This window comes from Grampus griseus (genome assembly GCF_964374135.1).
Source record: "Grampus griseus genome assembly, chromosome: 14".
Taxonomy (NCBI): Eukaryota; Metazoa; Chordata; class Mammalia; order Artiodactyla; family Delphinidae; genus Grampus; species Grampus griseus.
The window spans coordinates 29,272,246-29,299,255 of NC_139008.1; the positions used below are offsets into that span (position 1 = coordinate 29,272,246).

General features: G+C 44.7%; 1 protein-coding gene across 1 annotated transcript in view; it reads right to left on the minus strand.

Moving 5' to 3' along the window:
* The window catches only part of SNX29 (sorting nexin 29), a 566,576-nt gene that overhangs the window by 498,909 nt on the left and 40,657 nt on the right, over positions 1-27,010 (minus strand). The window contains exon 4 of the mRNA XM_082671124.1: positions 17,424-17,548. Within this exon, the coding sequence (XP_082527250.1) occupies positions 17,424-17,548 (125 nt within the window). The remainder of the gene's footprint in view (positions 1-17,423; positions 17,549-27,010) is intronic.

Genomic DNA, 27,010 nt, shown 5'->3' on the forward strand with positions numbered 1-27,010 from the left:
CTCCCTGAAAACCACTTCATCACACTGCCTTGCAAAGTGAGGGGCGCTCTGCCTCCTTGAAAAGGATCATGTTCACAACTGCTCGATATCCCGAGGGGGAAACTGCCGAGTCTCTGCTGCCAGACGGGGATTCTAATCCAGGAGCTAAACAGGCTCGGACCCCTCTGAGAAGGTGACAAGAGCTTTGAACCTTCCTTCCAGAAGGATGTGAATACACACATCTCCATAAGCGGGACAGCAAGTTAATAAGCTCACTCTAAGCTTGCAGTTCGGCTCAAGTAGCACAGACTGTACTCCTCCCAGTAGCCACAAGCTGGGCGAGGCTATGGGCCGCCAGGTAGACAAGAAGGACTCGTTCCTAACAAGCTTCCAGTCTAGCAGGCAGGACAACAGGCGAGGAGGTCTTCAGCGGAAGGACCCTGGGCAGGTCCCCTCAACCATGCTAAGCTTCAGACTCCTCTCCCTTAAAGTAAGCCCCAAAGTGCAGAATCACCTAGGGTTACTGGGGTAACTGGAGAAAAGGGGGGTAGAACACGGAGCATGACGTCCAGCCCATGATGACGAACCACTGTTTGCTAAATAATTATCTTTTTATCCAAGAGCATTCATGTTGTTTCCCCTTTTCCTTTTTCTGTTAACAGCATCTAAATGTGTATGTACTTATGAGTGTGTGTGCATCTGTGTATCAAGTCAACCTCTGAAAACATTTAGAATAAACATCTCAGGAACGACTGGTAAAACGACCAGCAGGGCAGTTTACTCAGAATACCTTCTGTCTCAATCCCTAAAAGCCAAACTAATCCCCTTCCGAAACCCATTAGATCAGCCCAAACCGCACAAGTGCAAACAGCCTTCTTTCTACTGGAAGCCTCTCTCGGAATTTGGTAAGAGTACCACTCTGGGCCGGCCGGCTGACCAGCCAAAAACTTGTTTTGTAACCCACCAGACAACCACCAGTACATCCGTCACGATTCCAATCAAGTGACTCTCACCTGCATTGTCTTTCCTTAAAACTGCAGTCACCTCCCTCTGACCTGAGTACACATGACACACCTCAAAGTGTGTTTTCACCTTTCAATTTCGCAAACTGCTTACCGATACAGAATCCTTCTAAAGCCTGCCTGGGTGATGTGCTGACGATCATTATTATCCCAGCAGGGCTCCGCTTCCACTGCCAGAATTACTGTGGTCTATTTAAAGCACAGCTCACCTGCCACTTAACACTTGCAGTGTCCATAATTTACTTTGGGAATATACACTTATCTCTTGTTGCTTTACACAGGAGGCTGATTCCAAAAGTGGGTGAGGGCTTCTGGTTCCCCCAACTCCTTAAAGCCATCTGCCGACAAGAACAAGAGCCAAGAAAGGGGCACTGAGGTGAGCTACCTAGGGGCACCTGCTGACAGAGGATGATGAAAGCACGGGGCCTTTGGCAAAGCTTCTAACAGGCCTCAACTTTAATCGATGCCAAGAATTCAAGAATGCATACTTTGAGGGCAAAACCCCTGGCGCGAATTCTACTTCAGGCATTGCGTGACCTTCGGCAACATAGTTTGTCCTTCATTTTCCTCATCTGTAAAATGGGGAGAACTACATGCCTTTGAGGTTTGCTAAGAGGGAAAAAAAATGAGACAATAAAGCATGATATGAAGTGCTTAGAACCAAGGCAGGCAAACGGCATCCCTTTCCCTTTCTTCTGGCAGCTGCACCCCTCTTTCCTAGGGGAACCGTGTTCCATTTGGTTCCCTGTGAAGTTGCTTTTAGCACTACCAAACTCTCCCTCCCACAGGGGTGGGCAGGTAACCCAAGCTGGTCAACCCCCTGGCCACAGCAGGGCGGGCGCCTCAACTTGCCTCACTCAGCACCCCCTCATCCCGGTCCTGTTTGATATTTTGTGGGACTTTTGCGTGACCTTTGCGGGATAGATTATTTTCTGTATTAACTTTGATTTTTTTTAAATATTGCATGAAAATATTATTTATGTTGATCGCTGAGCTTTTGGTGTTCCCTTAAATTCTGTGGCTGAAGAGAGTGCTTCACTGGCCTCACCCTGGACCACGGGGCCCTCCCCACAACTTCTGCCTGAAATGCTAGAAGAGAAGCCTTGTCTCCCTCCAGAACTGAAGTCAGCAAACAAAGGCCCAAGGGCCAAATTCAGCAACCCCACCCCTCTTTTCGTAAATAAAGTTTTTGTGTTTTTTTAAATTTATTTTTGGCCGTGTTGGGTCTTCGTTGCTGCACGGCCTTTCTCTAGTTGGGGCGAGTGGGGGCTTCTCATGGCGGTGGCGTCTCTTGCTGTGGAGCACGGGCTCTAGGCACGCGGGCTTCAGCTGTGTGGCACGCAGGCTCAGCAGTTGTGGCTCGCGGGCTCTAGAGCACAGGCTCAGTCGTTGTGGCACACGGGCTTAGCTGCTCCGTGGCACGTGGGATCTTCCCGGACCAGGGCTAGAACCTGTGTCCCCTGCATTGCCAGGCAGATTCTTAACCACTGTGCCACCAGGGAAGCCCTGTAAATAAAGTTTTACTGGAACACAGTCACGTCCATTTGTTTACAAGTCACCTGTGGCTGCTTTCCTGCTACAAAGGCAGAGCTGGGACGTTGCTACAGAAACTTATGGCCCACAAAGCCTAAAATACTTACTATCTGATCCCTTAAGGAAATTTGCCAACCGCCGTTCTAGAAGTAGGAGCTATAACTGTCATGTAAATCTGGCGCTTCCTGGGTCCGTTTCCCCTGTCAGGTAGAGTGGCCCACCTGGGAAAGATGCCAACCCACAGAGAAGCGGAACTGGGAGAGACCAAGGGACAGATGTAGGGGATGCTACTCCACTGGACGCAGCTCAACCCCTAGTTTTCTTGGGTACTTCAGCCAGTAAGTGCCCTTTGGCTGTCACCTGCAACCAGAAGAAGCCTAATGCAGGGAGCTAGGGCAGGTTCTTCAACCATCTGACAATCATTTTGGGGGCCGAGAACATGGCAGGCCCTGAGCAATGCATGCACACATTCAAGGGGTGATGGCATCCCTCAAAAATAAACACACATACAAAAGCACCGCTCAACAATAAACAGAAAACCCAACTACAAGGAGCTAGGCTCCTTGTAAACAAAGAAAGGCTTACTTTTCTTAATTACTTAGGCTGGAGGTAGACAGCTGGTTCAAAGGCTCTGTCATGGGCAGAATCTCTACCCTCTACCCTCGCTGTCTCTGAGGACTGTCTACACTCTGGGTCTCACATTCACAATTGGAGCAGAAGAAAGAGGTTAAGATACAAGTCAGTTCTTGGGAATTCCATGGTTGTCCAGCCGTTAGGACTCTGCACTTCCACTGCAGGGGGCACAGGTTCGATCCCTGGTCGGGGAACTAAGATCCCACATGCTGCGGTGCAGTCAAAAATAAATAAATAATTTTTAAAAAAAGAAGAAGATAAAGCCAGCTCTATCACTCCCTCTTTTCAGGCAAGGATAAGTTACCCCAGAAAAGCACAAGGGAGTGGAGAACATGTCAAGACTGGCTAAATCACTCATGAGCCATGACCTAGAGAAGGACATCCCACAGCCGGAAGCAAAATCAGGGTTCTGTTAAGCCAAAGAAGAAAAGGGGAAGGGATTCTAGGCAGGAAGCTAACAGAGTCAGCCATACATCGTATCAACCATTCCAGGAACAAAAGGCAAAACCAAGTGCTTCCATATTCCAGCCTGAGACCTGGGTGAGCAGAGGTGCCCCCAGATCCCAGTCACACCCCAACCTGCATGAGCCTGACTACAAGACACAAACGCAGGGGCAAAGCAGAGTTTCCAATGAGGGGCTGTGGCTCTGTCACGTGGCCATCGCCCAACCAGCTACAAGACGCCTCCTGGAACTAGAACACAGGGGCTGTGCTTTAACCTGAAGAACACATAATTAAGACTTGTACGAAGTATGTAAACTTGGGACTTTTTTTTTTTTCCGCTTTCTTCAATTGCAGTAAAACATACATAATAAAATTTACCACTTTAACCATTTTTCAGTGTCTAATTCAGCGACATGAAGTACATTCACAAGGTCGTGCAACTATCACCACTATCCATTTCCAGAAATTTTTCATCATCCCAAACAGAAACTTCATACCCATTAAACACTAATCCCCCCATCCTCCCCTCCCACACCCCCTGGTAACCTCTGTTCCACATACTTTCTGTCTCTACAAATTTGACTATTCTAGATTCTACGTATAAGTGGAATCACACAACACGTGACCTTTTGTGACTGGCTAATTTCACTTAGCATGTTTTTAAGGTTCATCCATGTTATAGTAGGTAGCAGTACTTCATTTCTCTTTATGGCCGAATAATATTCCATTATATATAGTATACACCACACTTTGTTATCCATTCATCTGCTGATAGACATTTGAGTTGTTTCTACCTTCTGGCTCTTGTGAATAATGCTGCTATGAATATTTGTGTGCAAGTAACTGAGTCCCTGCTTTCAATTTTTTTAGGTATGCATCTAGGAGTGGAATTGCTGGATCGTTTGGTAATTCTATGTTTAACTTTTTGAAAAACCATCAAATTATTTTCCACAGCAGCTGTATCATTTTACATTGATACTTTCTTTTTTGAGTAAAGATGGAATTGTCTTTATTTCTCTGCAACTGAAATTAACTCTGCTATTAAATTTCCTTCCAGTTAGTTTTTAAACTCCCTTCACTCAGAAAAAAACTAAAACTTGCCAGTTAAAGGTAACTTAGCCACTTCCAGTTATTTTTTAATTGTAGTAAAATTCACTTAATATAAAATTCACCATTTTAAAGTGTACAATTCAGAACTTGATACATTTTTTAAATATTTATTTATTTAGCTGCATTGGGTCTTAGTTGTGGCACACAGGATCTTCATTGCCGCTTGCAGGACGTTTAGTTGCAGCATGCAGGATCTTTTAGTTGTGGCATGTGGGATGTAGTTCCCCAACTAGGGATCGAACCTTTGCCCCCTGCACTGGGAGCGCGGAGTCTTAGCCACTGGACCACCAGTGAAGTCCCAGAACATGATACATTTTTAAAGAATGAATATAGATCCATTTTGCTGTACACCTGAAACTAAAGCAGCATTGTAAATCAACTATACCCCAATAAAAATTTTTTTAAAAAAGAATGAATAAATGCACCATGATCTGAGATGCTGGATTGCTTTGGAAGACTTCAGTAGATTTAAACCCCTACACCCCTACTGACTCTACAGAACAAGTGCCAGTTATCTTGGTAGAGGTGAAAGGAGATCACAAAAATAAAGCAAGAAAAGGAGAATACATTACCACTTACTGCCCGGACGTGACTGGGCTCCCCACTACCTCTCCACTTCACCTCGTCCCACTCTCCCTGCCACTCACCCTGCAACAGCCTCACAGCCAACAGCCTCACCAGCCAGGTCTCCTGGCTGCTCCTCCAACCAGCCAAGCCTGCTGTACCTCAGGCCCACTCAGCCGTGAGAACAGAAACCACACCAGCTAGCCCACTGAAGGAATTTCAAACAGGACACCTGTTACAGAGCTTTTGGAAGAGCCAGAAAGCCAAACAGGAGATAATGAGGGCACCCAGAGATAACTGACGCCAGAAGGCTAATCCACCCCTAACGCCAGAGGAACAAAAGGTGTTCCCAGGCGCTGTAACCAGGGCTGCAGGCAACAGCTGGACTGTGCAGAGGCACCTGGGAGGAAAGTGGAGGGACGAGGAAGGCCTGACTGGCAGCCACGGGGGACCTCCAAGGACCATGAAGGAAGCACAGCCACAGCTAGAGACACCCCCTGAAGCAGGGCTGAGAGGAAGAGACATTCCAGCTCCCTTCTTCCTCTCACCTGCTGACCGTATCACCACCTCCCACTGAAATGATGGGCAAGGGGACCCGGGAAATAGAGTTTGCAGGGCAAGGGCAGGGAGTCAACTTGAGAGCAAACAAGAGACTGACTGCTACACGCTTTTGAACCTGTTGAACCGCCTGGGATTCCTTCCCCCAATAACAGGATGGCTAATTCCTTCGCTTCCTTAGGTCTCTCTTCAAATGTCCCCATGAAGAGGTGTCTCTGACCACTCTACAGAGAAGGGGAAAAGCTCCACCGTGGTAGACTGCTAGCTGCTCATCCAAATCTATCCTCTCTTCCACCTGAATCTGCAGACTGACTACACATCCCAGCCTGCTCTGCAGGGGCCAGGTGACTCTCAGGTGCCACTACTCCCTGGCATCCTTCACCAGCCCGATTCACTCATGTCTGTCAGCTGTCTGGCCCCTGTGATCATCTGAAGGCTGAGTTCCCAGCTCTAACACCTCAACAGAGCGCACCTGGCCTTCACCCACGTGACACAGGGGCCTATGGTACCTCCTTTATGAACAAGTGGGAACTTTCTCCACCATTCTAAAACCTGCGCCCTGTTTCCTTTTAGGGGTACTCCATCCTCTGCGCAAGAGCCATTTTCATGCTGACAGAAGCAAAGCAAAGTGTCCATGACACCAACAGGCTGGATAATAACTCAAAACTGACAACGCCGAAGCCAGGTCTGAGTCTTAATTTACAGGACATCAAGATTAAATACCTGGGACTTTCCTGGTGGCGCAGTGGTTAAGAATCCGCCTGCCAATGCAGGGGACATGGGTTCAAGCCCTGGTCCGGGAAGATCCCACATGCCGTGGAGCAACTAAGCCCGTGCGCCACAACTACTGAGCCTGCGCTCTAGAGCGCCACAACTACCACTGAAGCCCGCGCACCTAGAGCCTCTGCTCTGCAACAAAGACAAGCCACCGCAATGAGAAATTCTTGCACCGAACAAAGAGTAGCTTCCGCTCGCCGCAGCTAGAGGAAGCCCACACACAGCAACAACAAAAAAAAACCCAACACAGCCAAAAATAAATTCATTCATTTTTAAAAAAAAAAAAAAGATTAAATGCCTCTGAAACAGCCAGAGGTCCCCTTCGGCCAAGAGGCATCAGTCTGGCTACAACAAATCCTAATATGCTGGGACAGTTTCATCCCCCTTAATAAATGGCCACTGGCCCAAGCCCTCAGCCACTCCAGCAGTCAAGAACCCTCCCAGGACCCTATGGACATTGCCCAAATCCAGTGACTCAGGGGTTAACACCTCGCCCGTGGGGGACAGCGCTCTGGCCCTGGCTCCCTCCCTAAGACCAGCACTTCCCCACCAGCTGCTGAACATTTTTATCGCCACCCTGGACATCTTCTCTGCCCCTTTGGCAGACATCCTCCCAACTCTCTTTCACCAGAACTAGCTGATTTTCAAGTTAGCGAATTCAACAGAGAAACACAAAGAGGGAACTGAAAACATGATAGGGATGGGAGGGTGAGGGAGTGGACTTCCCCTCACGATCAAAAGGATAGGCCTGGGGTTCTCCTGGCACATGCAGCTTCCTCTGCAATCAATTTTCTACAGAAATGAAACTGTTACCCAAGGTACCCCGGTGAAGCAAAATATAAATTCCAATTTCAGTTAAATGCAATCAACCACTTTCAGAAATCCCCCCTGAGGATCAAGGAAGTAGGTTTCTCTAATTTTACAGTTGGGGCTATATTAATACTAATATCACCTGCTTTCAACTGTGAGGATGTACAGACGGAAGGGGGCGGGGTTTGGCATCCCAGGAGAACGAGCAGCATGACCTGACATCTGGGTCCTCGAGTCATTATTCTGAATGTAGTTGCAGGCTCCTTGCAATACACTGGAGCTACAAATGTGAGCAAGGATGGACCCAGTCCCTGACCACCGAGAGAGGGAGACAAGAAAACGGTGGTGCCACACAGAGGTCTGGTGAGAAGAGGACTCAGGACCATTGCAGGGTGGGGGAGGGTCATCACCGATCGGAGGGGCACCATCCAGCTGAACTGGTAGGAAGCTCATGAAATGACTTTAGAGAGAAATCTGAAACTTCAAGAGACAATAGATTAAAACCAGGATGAGGGCTTCTCTGGTGGCGCAGTGGTTGAGAGTCCGCCTGCCGATGCAGGGGACACGGGTTCGCGCCCCGGTCCGGGAAGATCCCACATGCTGCGGAGCGGCTGGGCCCGTGAGCCATGGCTGCTGAGCCTGCGCGTCCGGAGCCTGTGCTCCGCAACGGGAGAGGCCACAACAGTGAGAGGCCCGCGTACCGCAAACAAAACAAAACAAAACAAAACAAAAAACAGGATGAGACACCACTTCACACCCATTTGAGTAGCTATTATCAAAAACACAAAAAATTACAAGTGTTGGTGAGGATGTGGAGAAATTGGAACCCTTGTGCATTGCTGGTGGGAATTTAAAATGGAGCACCCCGGGCTTCCCTGGTGGTGCAGTGGTTAAGAATCCGCCTGCCAATGCAGGGGACACGGGTTCGAGCCCTGGTCTGGGAAGATCCCACATGCCACGGAGCAACTAAGTCCGGGCGCCACAACTACCGAGCCTGCGCTCTAGAGCCTGCAAGCCACAACTACTGAACCCCGCGTGCCTAGAGCCTATGCTCAGCAACAAGAGAAGCCACCGCAATGAGAAGCCTGAGCACAGCAACGAAGAGTAGCCCCCACTCACCACAACTAGAGAAAGCCTGCGCACAGCAACAAAGACCCAACACAGCCAAAAATAAATAAATAAATAAAATAAATTTTTAAAAAATTAAAAATAAAATAAAATGGAGCACCCAGTACAGAAAACTATATGGTGGTTCTTCAAAGAATTAAACATAGAATTACTGTATGATCCAAAAATTCCACTTCTGAGTATGTAACCAGAAGAATTGAAAGCAGGGACTCGAACAGTTATTTGTACACCCATGTTCGTAGCAGCACTTTTCACGATAGCCAATAAGTGGAAGCAACCCAGGCGTCCATCGACAGATGAGTGGATAAACAAAGGTGGTCTATCCATACAATGGAATAGTATCCAACCTTAAAAAGGATGCATGAAACTTGAAGAAATTATGCTAAATGAAATAAGCCAAATACAAGAGGACAAATATTGTATGATTCTACTTATATGAAGTTCCTAAAGTAATCAAATTTATAGAGACATAAAGCAGAGTGGTGGTTGTCAGGGGCTAGTGGGTGGAGAAAATGGGGCGTTATTATTTAATGGGGGCAGGGTTTCTATTTGGGAAAATGAAAAGGTTCTGGAGATGGATGGTGTGATGGTTGTACAATGTGAATGTACTTTTATGCCTTTGAACTGTACATTTAAAAATGGTTAAAATGGTCATTTTTATGTTATGTATACTTTATGACAATTTTTAAAAGAGAGGGAGAAAAAAATAGAAGTTTGAGCAGTTATGGGGGAAGGAGGAGGAGGAGGCTGAGAGGAAGCCCGAGAGGCTGGTCAGGGGACCTGGGTGAAGGGCAGAGCCATTCACTAAGCAAGGAACACAGGAGCAAACATGGGGGTGCGATAGGGATGAGAATTCAGTCATGCAGACCTTGACAAGCCCATGGTACATCCAAACAGCGACACTCAAGAGGAAGACCAGGAGTGATCTGCGGGAGGTGTAACTAAGAGTAATCGACACACAGAGAGCAATTTTCACCGAGGAATTCAGACAGTATGTGTAGAAACAGGAGTCAACAACAGAATCTGAGGATAAATAATATTTAATGTTTGAGGATGTAGAAGGGATATGCCAGGAAGGATCTGCAAAGAAGTAGAAAGTATGCCCAGAGGTTGTGGCAACACAGAAGAGAGGGGGAGACAAAGTGTCAAGGTCAGAGGTGCCAAAAGGCTGCTGAACAGATAAGGAAAGTTACAGTTAAATTTTACAAGACAGGCACCTCAATAATAAATGTGCCTCTGGTATGTTCTGAATCATGCCTATCGCCTTGTAATAGACTGCCGACACATAACCTGATGATGATATTTTAGTGATTAACAAGAACATCAAACTCCAAGGTTATGCCATTGAAATGCCACTTCTATAATCGGAATGTGTCCCCTCAAAATTCACCTCTTGAAATTCTAACCCACAAAGATGATAGTATTAGTAGATGGGGCCTTTGGGTGGACCCTTAGGTGATGAGGGTGGAGCCCTCATGAACGGGATTAATGCCCTGATAAAAGAGGCTCCTTCCACCATGTGAAGACACAGCAAGAAGGCACAGGCTATGAACCAGGAAAAGGAAGTACCCTGGAGTGATCCTGGTTTCAGGTACCTCGGGAATCATGAAATATAGTACTATGCACATTGGATGATGCCCTTCCTTCCAACCAAAAGGTATTTATTGAACATATTTTTACTGAAGAACCCATATACTTCTAGACACTATGCTAGGAGCTAGAAAGTCAGGAGGCCAGACAGTCTCAGTCACAACTCTGCCTAAAAGCAGCCCTAGGCACTAAGTAGATGAATGTTTGTGGCTGTGTTCCAATAAAACTTTATTTACAAAACAGGTGGTAGGACATAATTCGCTGAGCTGTGCTCTGAGTGCTCCTAACTTACTCAATACTTGCGGCTTGGACTTCCCTGGTGGTCCAGTGGGTAAGACGCCGTGCTCCCAATGCAGGGGGCCCGGGTTCGATCCTTGGTTGGGGAACTAGATCCCGCATGCATGTCGCAACTAAGAGTCTTCATGCCACAACTAAAGATCCCACATGCCACAACTAAGAAGTCCGCATGCCACAACTAAGAGTCCACATGAAGCAACTAAGACCCGGCACAGCCAAAATAAATAAATAATAAAATGCTGCTTAATTTACTCATGAGTTCGAATGGGGGAAGGGGGTCACGATCTTTCAGACAGCCCTCTTTCTGGAAACAATATGCCATTATAAATAAAAGTAGGAGCTTCAGAATCACAATCATGTAGGCCTGCCTGAGTAGAAATCCCAGCTCTGCCACTTTTTAACTCTGGAACATTAAGGAAATTATTTCATTTCTTTGAGCCTCATTTTCTTCACCTGTAAAATGGGAACACTGTTACTGACTATGCATAATCATTTTAGCAGTAAAGTGGAACAATGGGCGTGAATGGTCTAACGAATCCCCTGGGTCACAAGAGCTGCTCAATATGAGTCAGTAGCAAACACTAAGAAAGCCAAACCTGCGGTTCACTGAAAAGAGCAGAAAACACCCAAGTGTCATTTCCAGGATGAATGTGCTAATCACACTGTTCCTCCCATTTCTGGAGCATAGGTCTCTTTCTTTTTTTAAGTTGTCTTGCTTTTCTCTATTGTTTAAGTTAGGATGATTTTGGATGCAAGTAAAAAGAAATCCAACTCAAAATGCCTTAAAATATTAGGGAACTAATTATCTCACATAACATTAAGTCCAGAGGTAGGGCAGTTCCAGAGTTGGTTAATTCAGTAGCTCAGTGACATTATCAGGGTCCAAGTACTTTCCATCTTTCTGAGCTGCCATCCTGAATGTACCGGCTTTCATCTTCAGACTTGGTCCCGCCTCATGGTCACAACATCACTGCCATAGCTCCAAATATCACAGTCTCACAAAACAACCGAAGGCCATAAAATAAGACTTGTGTCTTGTGTCTCTGTTTAAACAGCAAGAAGCTTTCTCAGAAGCCCCTCAGCAGACCTTTCCTTTTGGTCAGAATTGCATCACATGTCTATTCCTAAACCAACTACTGGCAGGCTGGAAATTATTATGGCTGGCCTGATCTGATCCAGATTTACTCCTCCTGTGGTTAGCCTCAGGCCTGAAGCTCATGGCCACCCAGCATCAGAACAAAACCAGAGTTCTATTAGCAAGAAAGACGGGACAGAACTGCTGGGTGGGGAATAACCAGTGTCGGCTGTAATGATTCACGCTACCTTGCATAACTGGAATGGAAAGGTTAAACAAACTGCAGGACAGGCTCGGAAAATGCAGGCTCCCACCTCACCACCGGCAAATCAACTGTGCAGATAAATCCAGTCACTTGTCAAAAGTCAGAGGAAACGGCTCTACCGGGCACAGTAGGCTCTCACTTCTGGGGTCTGAATTCTAAAGAAGACACACCAGGTGATCTTATTCTAAACTTCTCTGGCTCCTGCGTAACTCAACTAACTGGACGATCTATTCAAAGAGATTGCAGTTTGGGATGGACACTGTTTCCCATGCCCGCCAAGACGTCATAACTGCTGAGCTGGCAGCATAACTGCTTAGAATGATGTTTTACCTTACCAACATTTCACAGGTCAGGGATGTTTGGGTAAAAACCTCCCAAGTCAAAAACAAAAAGAGGGGCTTCCCTGGTGGCGCAGTGGTTGAGAGTCCGCCTGCCAATGCAGGGGACACAGGTTTGTGCCCTGGTCCGGGAAGATCCCACATGCCGCGGAGCGGCTAGGCCCGTGAGTCATGGCTGCTGAGCCTGTGCGTCCGGAGCCTGTGCTCTGCAACGGGAGAGGCCACAACAGTGAGAGGCCGCGTAACACACACACAAAAAAAGAAACCTGAATACCAAGCTAAAATCAAAAACAAACAATACAAAACCACCTAATAGACAGCAAACTAGGGAATGGGGGATGTATGTGGGTACTGATTAAAATCATCACAAAACTGAAGGAAAACTGCCTGCAAACTCCCTTTCCCAGGCTACAGTTGACCTCAGAAGGAAAAGCTGGTACCTGATTTATAGAAAAGTAACAGAAGATGGTCATGCACAGAGGGGGCACATCTGGCCACCGGAAAAGGCACAAGCTGAAAGCATCACTCCAAGGGTCCACTGTCGGCTGTGAAAGGTTAGCTTGAACCAGACCAACTCCCCCACGAAAAAAACAGCAACTGAAAATGCCAGCCTTTTTTTTTTTTTTTTTTTTAATTAAAGCAAAACTGAAGGACTAGGAGCTCTGCAAAGGCAAGAAAGACAGGAGGAACTCAGATCCCAAAGAGAAGGGAAGTCGACAGACATGACTTCTGTCTATAGGGCCTTATTTTGCCCTAAGGCTTTTCCCAACTACAGAGCTTCTCTGATGAGAAGTTAAGTGGAGCTTTCAGAATTCCCACAGGGTCTTTAAAAAAAAAAAATTAGAGTTCGGGACCTGCAGATGAGGAAGGGCACTGGAAAACACCTCAGGGATTCAGCTGTGTACTGGACTGAATAGTGCCCCCCAAAATTCGTGTCCACCTGGAACCCCAGAATGAGACTTTATTTGGGGAAAGCCTCTTTGCAGGTGTAATTTATTGAGATGAGGTCATACTGGACCTAATCTAACACAACTGGTGTCCTTCTAAGGAGAGGAGGGGACACAGAGAGACATGGACACAGAGGAAAGAAGGCCATGTGAAGAGAGGGGCCAAGACTAGAGTGATAAAGCTACAAGCCAAGGAATGGCTAACAAGCACCAGAAGCTAGGAACACACCCTCCCCTCAGAGCCTTCCAGAAGGAACCAACTCTGCCGACACCTAGATTTTGGACTCCTGGCCTCCAGACTGTGAAAAAGTCAATTTCTCTCTGTTGTTTTAAGCCACCCGGGGTGTGCAAATTTGCTATGGCAACTCCAGGAAACTGATATAAGCTGGAAACCCCGAAGAACTACATCCTAGAAATACATCAGGCATCACAAATGCTAAAGGCCAGGTGTGAACTGGCTTGATCCCTTGACTGAATTAAACTGATCTCCCTCTACCCTAACTGTCTGGAAGCAACAGTAAATCATCTCTGTAAAAAGATACCATCATTCCAAACTTCAAATTATCTCTACGATTCTTCATACACAACATCTGGCATTCAGTCGAACATACCAGATACATGCGAAGACAAGAATGTATCCAAAATCAAGACAAAAACAAGAAATAAGGGACTTTTGGCTACAGGCCAGTGAGAAGGTTAACAAATCCTCTCCCCAAAAAGCAACTATAAAACTGAACAAAATTGACAAAAACAACAGTTTTAGCTAAAAACTGGCTTCAAAGGCTTACAACTTGAGAGGTGTTTACCCTTGAAAACTGCTGAATTTCCCATTAGAACAGTGGGAACAATAATGACGGTACAACAATAAATGGCAACCGACATTCTGCCTCAAGTGTCGGGGCGATAGGGAGGGGTGGAGACTGCGGTGACCTGGAGTACTTTTGCCCCATCTACAAAGGGCAGGGGTGCTGGGCTCCAAACAAAGTCAACAGTAAACGTAGGCCCAGAGTCACAGATCCTCAAGTTTAAGAAAATCTAGAAATCTATATTTCAACATAAAATCTCATAATTTTTAAATGTTGGCAACTTGAAAAAAAAGTTTTTTTAATACGCTGTGCAAGGGCACCAGTTTCCAAACTCAGTCCTACAGGCTCCCTAACCGCAGACAACCAAATGCAGTCATGCCCCTGGCAGACTCTCAGTATTATCTACTGTACTGTGATTTTCAACAATGTCATTTTTTTCAGTCATTACTCTGAAGTTCAGCTTTTCTCTCTTCATCTAGAAACAGAGCTAATGAAACAGGCTTGTGGATTAATTCACCGTTATTCATTCTCTCCTGTCACTTTCAATTCAGTTCACTGAGTTAGAGTGGTCTACAGAGGGGCAATAATGGGCATCAGGCCTGCTGCCAGGGGAGGTGGGGAGCGGGGAAGGGCCAGGAACTTCTTGACATCAGTCTGACCTGGGTTGGAATCCTCAGCTCTGCCCATTTACCAGCCATGGGAACTTGGGCCACGTATTAACTTACTTGAGGCTCAGTGTCATCATCTGAAAAGTAAAGACACCATCACCTATGCTGGAATGTTATTGGCATGTTAACATCACGCACCAGCTCGGGCAGCCCAGTACCAAGGCCTCAAGCCCCCACCACAACCCTGCGAGGCGGATCCCGTTATCACCCTTAGTTTACATACGAGGAAACAGAAGCTCAGAGAGGAGGTGTCCCAGAGAGCTCATGTGTGACAAGTCGCTGAGCGGGGATTTCAACCCTGCCGTCCGATCGCCAAGCTACATAGAGGGCCCAGCCCAGCAGCCAGCAGAGACAAGGGAGCAGAGCAACGCTCATTCCCGTCGGATCCTTCTCTCCAGACTTCATTTTATTCATTCTGCATGGCAAGGTCATTCCAATGGCTTTAAGAACAACCATAAGAAGCCATTGATCTTATCTTTTCCAACTCTGAGCAGCTGAAGAAACACCTGCCCCCTCTCTCGTGAGGTTTTTAATCAAACACTCAAGGGCAGGAAAGAGGTTTTAATCAGCCAATCCTACACCCGTGAATGGTTAATGAACGCTGCCAACAATGATGACACAAGCCCTCGGCAACTACTCCAGAGCTAAGCTAGTTTGGTCTTTCCTTTGCTTCTAATTGGCCAGGAGGCTGCCCAGCACACCCTCCTCGACAAAAGCAAAGCCAGAGACTGCTCATCAGTCTCTTCAGGATGCAAGTGTAGAAATCATGCTAAGATGCAGGGAGACAGCAAGAAGGTGAAGGCTGGCGATGTCTTGCGAACGTGTAGGTGCTTCTGTGATTATCAGGGCCAAGTAACAAAAAGATAAGAATTCTAGTCTGGATGGGAATAGGTAGAGCCATTCTTCATGGTTAAAAGGTCAGAGCCTCGGGCTTCCCTGGTGGTGCAGTGGTTGAGAGTCCGCCTGCCGATACAGGGGACACGAGTTCGTGCCCCGGTCCGGGAAGATCCCACATGCCATGGAGCGGCTGGGCCCGTGAGCCATGGCCGCTGGGCCTGCGCGTCCGGAGCCTGTGCTCCGCAACGGGAGAGGCCACAACAGTGAGAGGCCCACGTACTGCAAAAAAAAAAATAAAAGGTCAGAGCCTCAAGAGGGGGTGAGGTGGAGAAAGAGATTAAAAGTTTAAAGGGTGTTTGGGAGAAGAGGGTAGCTGGTTAAACATTTATGGGGGGGCGGGTCTATGAACTGAAGCACGTGCTTCACATGAGAGTCTCACTGAAGCCTCCTGACAGCCTGGCAGGGAGACCAGATGCTCTGCCTTTACAGGTGCAAACAATGAGGGCACAGAGGGGCATTTTCCCAGGATCATGCCAGACTTACCCTCAGAGTCTGACTCCAAAGCCAGGGCTGCCTCTGCCATGCCCAGGAGCTGCCCAGAGCCTGGTGGTCTATTCCACACCAGTTCCTCTGAGGTAGCTGCCCCCCAGACAGGTAAGAAGGAAATGAGAAGAAACACAAGGGCCCAGCAAGCCAAGGAGGACTCTCGGAAAAGCCATGTCCTCAAACAGCCATCAACCAGCCCTACGGCATCCCCACACAGAGGCTCAGGGAAGCATCCTGTACATAAAATGTCACAGAGGCGACTGAGGCTGACATCCGAGGTGGCCAAGGCAGCTGGCTGTGGTTTCTACGAGGACTGAGGCCCTTGACACCGGCTCTTCTCTGAACTGGCCCCCTATGTCCCTGACTTTTAAGGAAGGGACCTGGGAACACAGAAGAGAAATCAACGATGACAGGAATCCCTCTTGTAGCCATCCCCTGACCCCAACAGGACCCACATTCATTTCTGAAAATGAGCAACCGGTGAGATGAACAGGGATGAAAGATCTGCTGAAGGGGTGAGAGAAAAGGGAAAGGAGACACGCCAACATGAGAGGGAAAGGCAAAGGGTTCGCTTCAGTGGGCAGAGAATTTCCACAAACACCTCTACCAAACACGGTGAGCACTGATTTTCTGCTGTGAAAGGAGGTGAACTAGCAAAAGGTGACACATTTTACTCAGCAGTGACACTGATATCACAGTAACAAGAAGGATTTGGGAATTCAGGGCGGCAGCCACAAGCAGGGTCTGAAAGAACCTGCTCTTTTAAACGTGCGAGTGGGGTGGAACACAGGATGTTATTTATATGACATGACACACTTCAAAGTTCAGATCCAAAGCAAACCTCTTCAGACAGATCACATCTGTACCACAGAGAAGAGAGATGAAGGTCCCCACCACTCACAGGGCTACTGTGTGAACTGAGCGAGTTAATTTATATAAAAGACTAACAAAGTGCTAGGCTAGCACCAAGTACCCATGAGTGTTGAATTATTATTAGTAGCATTATCCCTGTCATCAGAGACACAGCAGCACAGGACAAGGGAAATGCTGTGACAATTTTAAAATGGATGGCAGCAGAACTATAAGCTCAGAGACCTGCCTGGTTTCTGCTGCTGTTATTGAAGACAGATTTAATTATGAAATGCCGTGCCATCCTTGTGCATAAAGTTAGAACAGATTATTAGTTTCACAGCAATTGCCACACCATGTCGGTGAGATAAGCACCTTAGCTGCAGGTCCCCCAAGCCCCTCGGAGACCACAACACATGGCTCTGAGAATTCTGCACAAAGGCTGACTTCATTTAAATTGAGAAACCAGACAACACCCTAACTGACTGCAAGTAAGACATCCTTACCACGGATTTCTGCACCAGCACGTGCCACTGGCCCCCACCAGTCCCGCACGATGATTGCCTTGCCCGCTATTAAAAAATAAACACAAATTAAAAGAACAAGAGAAAGGAACATCCTCCGGGATGCATCAGGCCGAGCAGTACCTGTTTCGGTTTTGCTGGAGAAGCCTGCTGCCTGTTTGATCGCGGCTGCTGTTAGTGCTAATCCTCGACTCCTCTTCAAGCCATGCTGCAGGACGGCCTCAAACTGGGCACACAGACAGGTTACCCTGCGAGAGAACCAATGATTCATCAATCCACCCTGTGAAGGCAGAGAAACAACAGGGCAGCCCTGGCATCTCCAGGGAGCTGGTGAGGGTACACACTAGACACCTGGATTTACAGACAGGTAACTGACATGGAACTGACTCCACACCCATCTCCATTCATGTTCATTTCACATAACTTAGGGAAGCCTGCACAGTCTAGCCAAGTTCATCAGACTGGTGAAAGCACAGTAACAATTCACAAGAAACAAGGGGAAATGGAACTGGTGCCAGCCAGCAGGGGAAAAGAAAAAAAAAAAAAAGCCAATTTAAAAACAAATCAGTTCTGTGTGGGGAGGGGTTGGGTGTTAATTGTATCCAATTCACAAGTTTCAACTCTCATTCATATCATGTCCTTTACGAAACAAGATTATCTTTTAAGAGATTGAATTCACCAGCCTGCCAAATTGGAAACACTCTGTAATTTCATGGCCTGTTACATATCCTAAAAAATAATATGAATTCTGATTCCTGTCCTTTATTTTGTTGTAAGAGATTACATTGTGAAGTCAGATCCGGAGTTGATGGAATTGTCAATTAAGTTACAATTACTGTGCATTTAACTGAATTGATTTATCAGTAACCAAAGAAATGGGAGATTCAGGAACATGTTCACAGAGAGATGAGGTCACAGCAACTACACTCAATTCTTAACAATCCTCACAGGGATCCTGGGCCCCCAGCCCAATTGGGTCTGTGGACTTCAGAGACCCTTCCAATCATTCATGCAACAAATGTTAAGAAATCCTGAACTTCTCCTATGTGCCAGGCACTGTTCTAGGCTCTGAGGATATGAAGGTGGGAGTGAGACAGAAAAGGTCTCTGCCTCACCACATTTCCATGGTTCTAGCAGGGGAAGACACACAAACAAATAAGCTAACCAGACCATATCAGTTGACGAGATCTTTGAAGAAAATAAAACAGGATGAGGTGGTAGGTGGAGCCAGGGCAAGAACAGGCTTAGATTCTGTGGCCCGAATGGAGGTAACCTTATGACCTGGATATGACAAGAGGCAGCAGGCTGGGCAGACAGATCCAGTGCAAAGACCCTGCGGCCACCACCATCCGGCTCATCCTTGCGTAACTGCAGGCATTTCCTGCTCCACCCACCCCCACACCTGTAGTTATAATACTACAAGTGTCTATCACTCTGTGGGTGGTAAAACATCTTCACATCCATGATCTCACTAGCTCCTCCCATCAACATTATGATATGGTTGAGGCAGGTATTATTATCTCCATTTTACACGTCAAGAAACTGAGGCTTAGAGACATTTAAGAGACAGTACCTAGTAAGTACATAATTAGCAGCAACATGGGTACTCCAGCCCTACCCACCCCCATGCTGATCCAAGGTAGTTTCCACTACACCCCATGCCACCAAGACAAACATGCTTTATTCTAAGACAAAAGTCAACTCCCTCCCATATGCTACCTTTACTCAAGTCTTCTGTCTACACCAGAAAACGCTAACCCAGCATCAGCAAATACACAGCACACGAATATTTATCTTCTAGTCTGTGCCCATCACAGACATCACTAATCCATCCCAGAATTCTAGGCTACTACTGCCAATGATCAAAGTTAGCCCTCCAGGAGTTTGGGGGAGAATGGATACATGTATATGTATGGCTGAGTCACTTTGCTGTGCACCTGAAACTATCACATTGTTAATCGGTTATACCCCAATATAAAATAAAAACTTTTAAAAAAAAAAGTTCGTCCTCCACAGGAAGGAGCCCTACCTGGCACCCCAAACTGAACTTGTCCTCAACTACACTATTTGGTTTCCAACTCCTACCTTGTCCTCCTGGCTCCCCTGCACCTAGCTCACTCAGTGCCTGGAACACAGTGTGTGCTCCGTAAATACTTTTTCAGTGGATAGGTAAAAAGGTGATTAACCTTGAACCCTGGGTCCCAGAATACTCCCTCACATTGATACAACCCTTTTTGCTGTGGCAGATGTCACTCTTAAATATTACATGTGCATATGCTAGTCTCTCTGCATATCCACACAGGCACACATCTGAGGGCTCCCTGAAAGCTGGGACACCCGCCAAAACTATCTAAATCCCACAGGAACCAAAAGCAAGGCATAGCAAAACGGAGCCTGACCAGGGCCCTGTTTCAGGGTGGGGTGGGGAGGAGGGCAAAAACCTTGGTCTGTGTTTAGAGTTCTCCATAATAAACCACATCTTTAAACGAATCATCCGCAAATACAATGATTAACCCAACAATCCCCATCAGTTTGTTTGGCTCCAGTGCACAAGTCAGTAACTGCCCCACCAACTCTATAATAACATCTGGCCCCTAAGGGGAATGGAATACAGGTGAACAACACAAACCCAGTCCCCAAGGTTTGCTTACATCAGCAGCATTACCTTCCAGATGCACATAGGTCACAATCAACCCAACACAGCAGAAAACCCAGGTGGGCGTTAGTCCTATAATTAGTTTATTATGATGCCTGCCTTGCTGAAGGCCATTCTACTTAACACCCTTTCCATGTCCCCTTTTCACCTCCCCATTTGACCTGAGCATATATTTACAGGTCATTCAAGACTTAGCTCAAGGGTCCCCTCCTCCAGGAAGCCTTCCTGAGTGCTTCCTCATGCTGAGCTTCCTTCTGCTGCAGCACTTGGTCAACCTCTGTTAATAATCTGCTTTCCACAGCTGTCTCCTCTTGCTAACTTGAGTTTCCAGAGAGCAAGAATCACGCCTCATTCACCTTAGTGGCGACAGCACCTAGCACAATGCCTGCCATCTGTGGTATATGTGACCAATATGGTCCCTCCCCTCGAAGAACTCAGAACATGGACTTTATGTATACTTAGGTGAGAGATGCATCTCAGGAGATCTTGTATAATCTGGAATCCAAATCCAGGTCAGTTAAGACTAGGGAACCAAGGGACTTCCCTGGTGGTCCAGTGGGTAGGACTCTGTGCTCCCAATGCAGGGGGCCCAGGTTCAATCCCTGGTCAGGGAACTAGATCCCACATGCATGCCACAACTAGGAGTCCACATGCTGCAACTAGGAAGCCCACATGCCGCAACTAAAAGATCCTGCATGCTGCAACTAAGACCTGGTGCTGCCAAAATTAATTAATTAATTAATAATAATAATAAATAAATAATTTTTTAAAAAGACTAGGGAACCAAGGAGAACACACTGGTCCAACTACATGAATGTAAGCCCTTCAGCTGGTAGTGGGCACGCTCTGGGCACTGATTTATAATCATGTCACCTGAAGATTTTCCATTTCTTCTCACCTTGACTCAGGCATATGATACTTTCTGCAAAAATGAAAGGGGTACCTGCTTTCATGGAGCTCATTATTTTCTCAGCTCAGGCTCTCCTGTTTCCCAGAATGCTCTCTGCTGAGTGCTCTCTGACACGCGGCAGGGGAGGGGAGGCGGTGGGAGGATTGGCTGCCTCCACGGCATTTTCTCACATCTAACTTCTACTATCAGTTAATGAATTGGCCATGTTCTTAATTTAAGCAGGGCACTTAACAGTGAATGTTTTAATTTTTTTAAAAAGCACCAGCCAAGAAAATCACTTCAAGTTTTTATGCATATAGCTGTTTACCAGATGAATGGATAAATAAAATGTGGTATATCGACACAATGGACTACTATTCAGCAATAAAAAGGAATAAAGTACTGACACAAGGATGAGCCTTGAAAATATCACGCTAAGGGAAAGACGTCACACCCAAAAGCCATACGTTGTATGATTCCATGAAATGTCGAGAAAAGGTAAATACATAGAAACTGCAAGTAGATTAGTGTCGCCTAAGGCTGAAATCAGGAATTAACTGTAAATTGGCACAAGGGAACTCTCTGGGGCAATGAAAATGTTCTGAACCTGAATTGTGGTGATGGTTACATAACTCTATAAATGTACTTTAAAAAAAATCACTGCATTGTACACGTACAAGGAGTAGATTTTTATGGTAAGTAAATTAGACTTCAGTTAAGCTGTTTTAAAAAAACCTGCCCTCGAGGTGCCCGGGAAAAGCTTGCTGAAGGAGTTAACGAGTGGAAAATGAAATAACCTCCTCCTGCTGACTTTAAAACTCTCTCACCGAGGCCGGCACAGCTGGATATTGCACGAGCTTAACTGGTTTGCTGCTAAAATTCTGCAAGCACTGGTTTTCCTCAGCTGTGTCCTAAATTTCAAGACCGCTTAACCTGCCACATTAATCTATAATAAGAATCCTAAGAATCCTGTACTTTTTTATGGCAAATGTTAGACATTTATGGCAAATGTGAGACAGAAAGGATCAGCAATGAAAGCTGCATTTTAAGAACAGCATCAAATTAACCTCTTAACAGCATAATTTCAAATTGATCCTTTCACTATGTTACAGCTTTACTAGAACCTTTTGGTGAAAAGTACAATCATGAAAATGGATTGGATCATCCTCTTGTGGAAAGCTCCCATGTCACCTAGAACGGAGTCGACTGTACCCATAAAAACGGGCCATTAACAGCATTAGCCATACCTCAGATTTAAGACAGTACAATCATCAACTACAGCAAGGCCATCACATGACAGTCATTTGAAATGGGCCATGCCCTACATTTATGTGTTATAAATTTCAGAAAGGTTCACATCCTTTAACCGCTGAATTCTACTGGCAGAAATCAATCCTCAGTTGTAATCTGCAAGTCAGATAAAGATTTAAGAATGAAAATATTCAAAACATTATTTACAACTGTGGAAAGTTAAAAACACAAAGATTTGACACTTGGGGAATTGGTTAAACGATAATACAGCACAAAATCGAATGCCATTTAGCCCTTATTTACCAAGAGCTTATAATGATAAGCCAACAGGTTTATTACATAAAATGAAAAATAAGCAGGGTACAAAACTGTATATTAAGTATGTTTTCAACTATGCTAAAAAAAACACAAAAAAATCTGAAGGGGATTATGTGAAAAATTAAGAGCAACTTGGTAAAATAATTATTGTTGATGTCTTTCTTGCCTCTATGCTTTTCTGACTTAGCTTTTTTTTCTAAAACAAGCATTTAAAAAGTATTCATGTCTCAAGAACCAGAAATATTGCTACCTTGAGCTAAAAAGAATCAAAAAATATGGCATCAAAGTTATGGTGAGAGGGCTTCCCTGGTGGTGCACTGGTTGAGAGTCCGCCTGTCAATGCAGGGGACACGGGTTCGTGCCCTGGTCCAGGAAGATCCCACATGCCGCAGAGCGGCTGGGCCCGTGAGCCATGGCCGCTGAGCCTGCACGTCTGAAGCCTGTGCTCCGCAGCGGGAGAGGCCACAACAGTGAGAGGCCCACGTACCGCAAAAAAAAAAAAAAAAAAAAAAAGGGAAAGAAAAAGTTATGGTGAGAAAAAAAAACATGCAACTATTAAAATGCTTACTGGAAACATGAAATGGCATTTTTTTTAAAGCTTGGATTATAATGTTATGTGAAAAAAAGCATATCTACAAAAAGATATAAAAAAGTTTCTAACCCACAAATTTAAAATATTGCAATAAAAGAAACTGTAACATTAAAAGTTGATTTTTTTAAGTCAACAAAATGGTGGAGGCAAACTACATTCACAACAGTAACAACAGTAAAATAAATCATATTTTTAATAAGAAAGACACGTCCTATATGAAGAAAAACATTCTTAAAAGGTGTAAAGCTCAAAATAAATAGAAATATTGTTTTCCTAAATGAGAAGATTTATTAAAATAAAAATGTTAATTCTTCCCAAATTAATGTATAGATTTAATACAATTCCAATACTAATCACAGGAAGGACTTGGCCTAGTGTGGTTTTGGGTACAGAGATAAACAAATTGATGAAGCAGTATAGAGAATCGCCCTCCAAAAGTCCAAATGAATATGGAAATATTTTATATATAATAATGGTAGCCCTTCAACTCAGATGGGCAAGAATGGGCTATTTAACCAGTGGCACTGACCAAGTGGTTATAGGGCTGAAAGAAAATAAAAATAAACTTCTGTCTCAAACCATCACAGAGCTAAATTCCAGGTGGGTTAAGATCAAAAAAATATATAAGTGGAGAAAAAATGATAGAGAAAAATACAGAAGAACCTCAGGACAGAATACTCTCAAAGCAAAATTTTATTAAAGGTTCATAGAATTAACCACATAAAATGTTTAAATTTCAACACGGCAAAAGATATAAATATGGTAAAACAATAAATGATAGACCGGAGAAAATATTTACAGCACACAACTGAAAAAAATTAAGGGCCATAGTACACAAAGAGCTTCCACAAATGGACCAAAAAAAGCCATGCAACTCAAAAAATTAAAAGACTATTATTAAAGAAGGTGAACCAACAAACCATGAAGGGAGGAAATACAGTTGGCCAATAAACATAGGAAAAGATATCCAGTCTCACTAGTGACCAGGAAAGTGTCACAGATACTAAGATATCAACTTAGGACTATCAATTTCAAACCAGTCACAGACCTAGCAAGAGTGCATGTAAATGGGTACTGCTGATTGGAATATAAATGTGAATTCCTACATCCTTCTGCAAAGAGACCAGGCAGTACAATTTTTTTAAATGCCTGTACCCTTTGACCCAGCAATCCTACGTCTAGGAATTTATCCTATAAAAATAAAAGCACTACTAATTAGAAAATGAGCAAAAACCATGAACAGATATTTCACCAGAGGATACACACGTGTAAGAACAGGAAAATACATTCAACGTCATTAGCCATTGGGGAAATGCACATTAACACTACAGTGAGATATGTCTACACACCTATAGGGATGGCCAAAATAGAAAATCATGAGAGTACTAAATGCTGACAAGAATGCAGAGAAACTGGATCACTCACACATTGCTGGTGGGAATGTAAATGGTACAGCCAGTCTGGAAAACAGTCAGCAGTTTCTTATAAAACTAAATATGCAAATATCATACAACCCAGCAATTGTACTCTTGAGTACCTATCTCAGAGAAATGAAAACTTATGTTCACACAAACAACCTGTACATAAATGTTTATAGCAGCATTATTTCCAGTAGCCAAAAACTGAAAACAACACAGATGTCCTTCAGTGAATAAACAGATTGTGGTACATCCAGACCACGGAATACTACTCAGCAATAAAAAGAAACACGCTACGGATACATACAACAATCTGGATGACTCTCAAGGAAATTACCCTGAGGGAAAAAAAAAACCCAATCCCAAAAATTACACACTGTATGATTCCATTTACATAACATTCTTGGAATGATGAAATTATAGAAATGGAGAACAGATTGGTAGTTGCCAGGAGTTAGGGATGGGGAGGGAGGGGAAAGGAGGGAGGTGGGCATAGTTATAAAAAAGCAACAGGAGGAACCCTGTGGTGATGAAACCATTCTGTATCTTGACTGTGGTGGGGGACACATGAACCTACAGAGTGATAAAACTGCACAGAACTAAACACACACACATACAAATAAGTATAAGTAAAACTAGCGAAATTTGAAATGCCGGCCTAGAATTTTACAAGATGTGACCACTGGGGAAAACTGGGTAAAGAGTAAATGGGATCTTTCTACATTATTTCTTACAACTGCATGTGAATCTATAATTATCTCAAAATTAAAAGTTGAAATAGGGCTTCCCTGGTGGCACAGTGGTTAAGAATCCACCTGCTAATGCAGGGGACATGGGTTCGAGCCCTGGGCCAGGAAGATCCCACATGCCACAAAGCAACTAAGCCCGTACACCACAACTACTGAGCCTGCGCTCTACAGCCTGCGAGCCACAACTACTGAGCCCACGTGTTACAACTACTGAAGCCTGCGCACCTAGAGCCCATGCTCCACAGCAAGAGAAGCCACCGCAGTGAGAAGCCCACGCACTGCAACAAAGACCCAACGCAGCCAAAAATAAATAAAATAAATTTATTTTTTTTAAAGTTGAAATAAACAATTAAATATAAAAGCATTAGTAGGCAAAGACATACATATACACAAATCTTTTTATTGCGGCATTGTTATAATAGTAAAAGCAGAAACAAAACTAGACACAACCTGAACGTCCATTAACAGGAAAACAGTAAATAAGTTACAGCACCTCCACACTACAAAATATTATGTAGAAATTTTAAAAGAATGAAACGCCAAACCTAAACAACCTAGAAGCACCTTTCTTCCCCACATTCTAAGGTCTCGGAAATCCAAGCGTGCCTCATAATTGATGAAATTATCCAATTAAAACTGGCACTAGTTTTTCTTTCTTAATTACACATAAAGAAGCCATGGATGGTAGGCTGCACCATTACGTTACCTAGGGACCTGAAACAATGTCCATAATACATGGCCAAGTTATTTTAAAAAAAAAAAAAAAGCAAGTTACAGAGTCATATAAATGGTATGATTCCCATTTGAAGGAGGAGGGAGAGAAAGAGGAAGAGGACTGGGCTTCCATAAGCCTGTCCTCTCAATTATTTGCATCATCTACCATCAGATGGGTAGACTTAAGCATCCTTGAAAATTCAGGCAAACTCATCTAGAGCAAGGATAATGAGGGCTGGGGTTAAGCTGGGCTCCTCCTCCTCAGCGTGACGGCACCAGAGTACAAGGCTCTCTCCCACTCCTTGCTGTGCCAGGGGTGCTGGGACCAGCGCATCAGATCAGCGCAGGGCTCTCAATTAGTCCTCCGTGCTTTGGCCTAGAGCACCCTCTCTCTGTGCTAAGTAAATGGAACGAAAGTAAATTGCAGCCCAGAGATAATGAGCCAAAAAGATCTCTGAGAAAGGTGGCAGCCACCTAGAAGAAACCAAAATTGGTTTTAGTTTTATCTCAGAAACCCTACAGAGATAAATTCCAGATGGATCAAAGGCTTAACTGTACACATTAAAAATCTTGTAAGTAAATGTAAAAGACCACATGCATACTCTAACATTGAGGAAGATCTTAAAACACTGAAAACACAGAAACTGGTAGGTTGGTATATGGAATCAGTACAAAGACATTTAACCATGTAAAAATTTTTAAATGTAGTATTGTAATAGATACTATTACCTGTGCCTACAAAGATAATGGACAGATTTGAAAAAAAATATTTGCAATGCAGAAAACAGATGAAAGGTTAATTAATTACTATAATATACAAAGAGCTCTCACAAACTGACAAGGAGACAAATAATCCAACAAGAAATTGGACAAACAATATGAAGCAGCTTTGCACAAGAGAGCAAAGCCAAATAGCTCACAAATATTAAAAAAAAAAACAACTGAAATTCACTAGCAATCAACATGCAAATTAAAATGACAGTGAGCCACCACTTTTCAACCATCAGACTGAAAACTTCAAAACAACACTCAAAACTATTATTAGGAAGGAAGAAAAGGGTAGTTTCATGCACTGCCAGTAGAAATTTTTAGAAAGATACCTGACCACAACTCTTAAAAATAA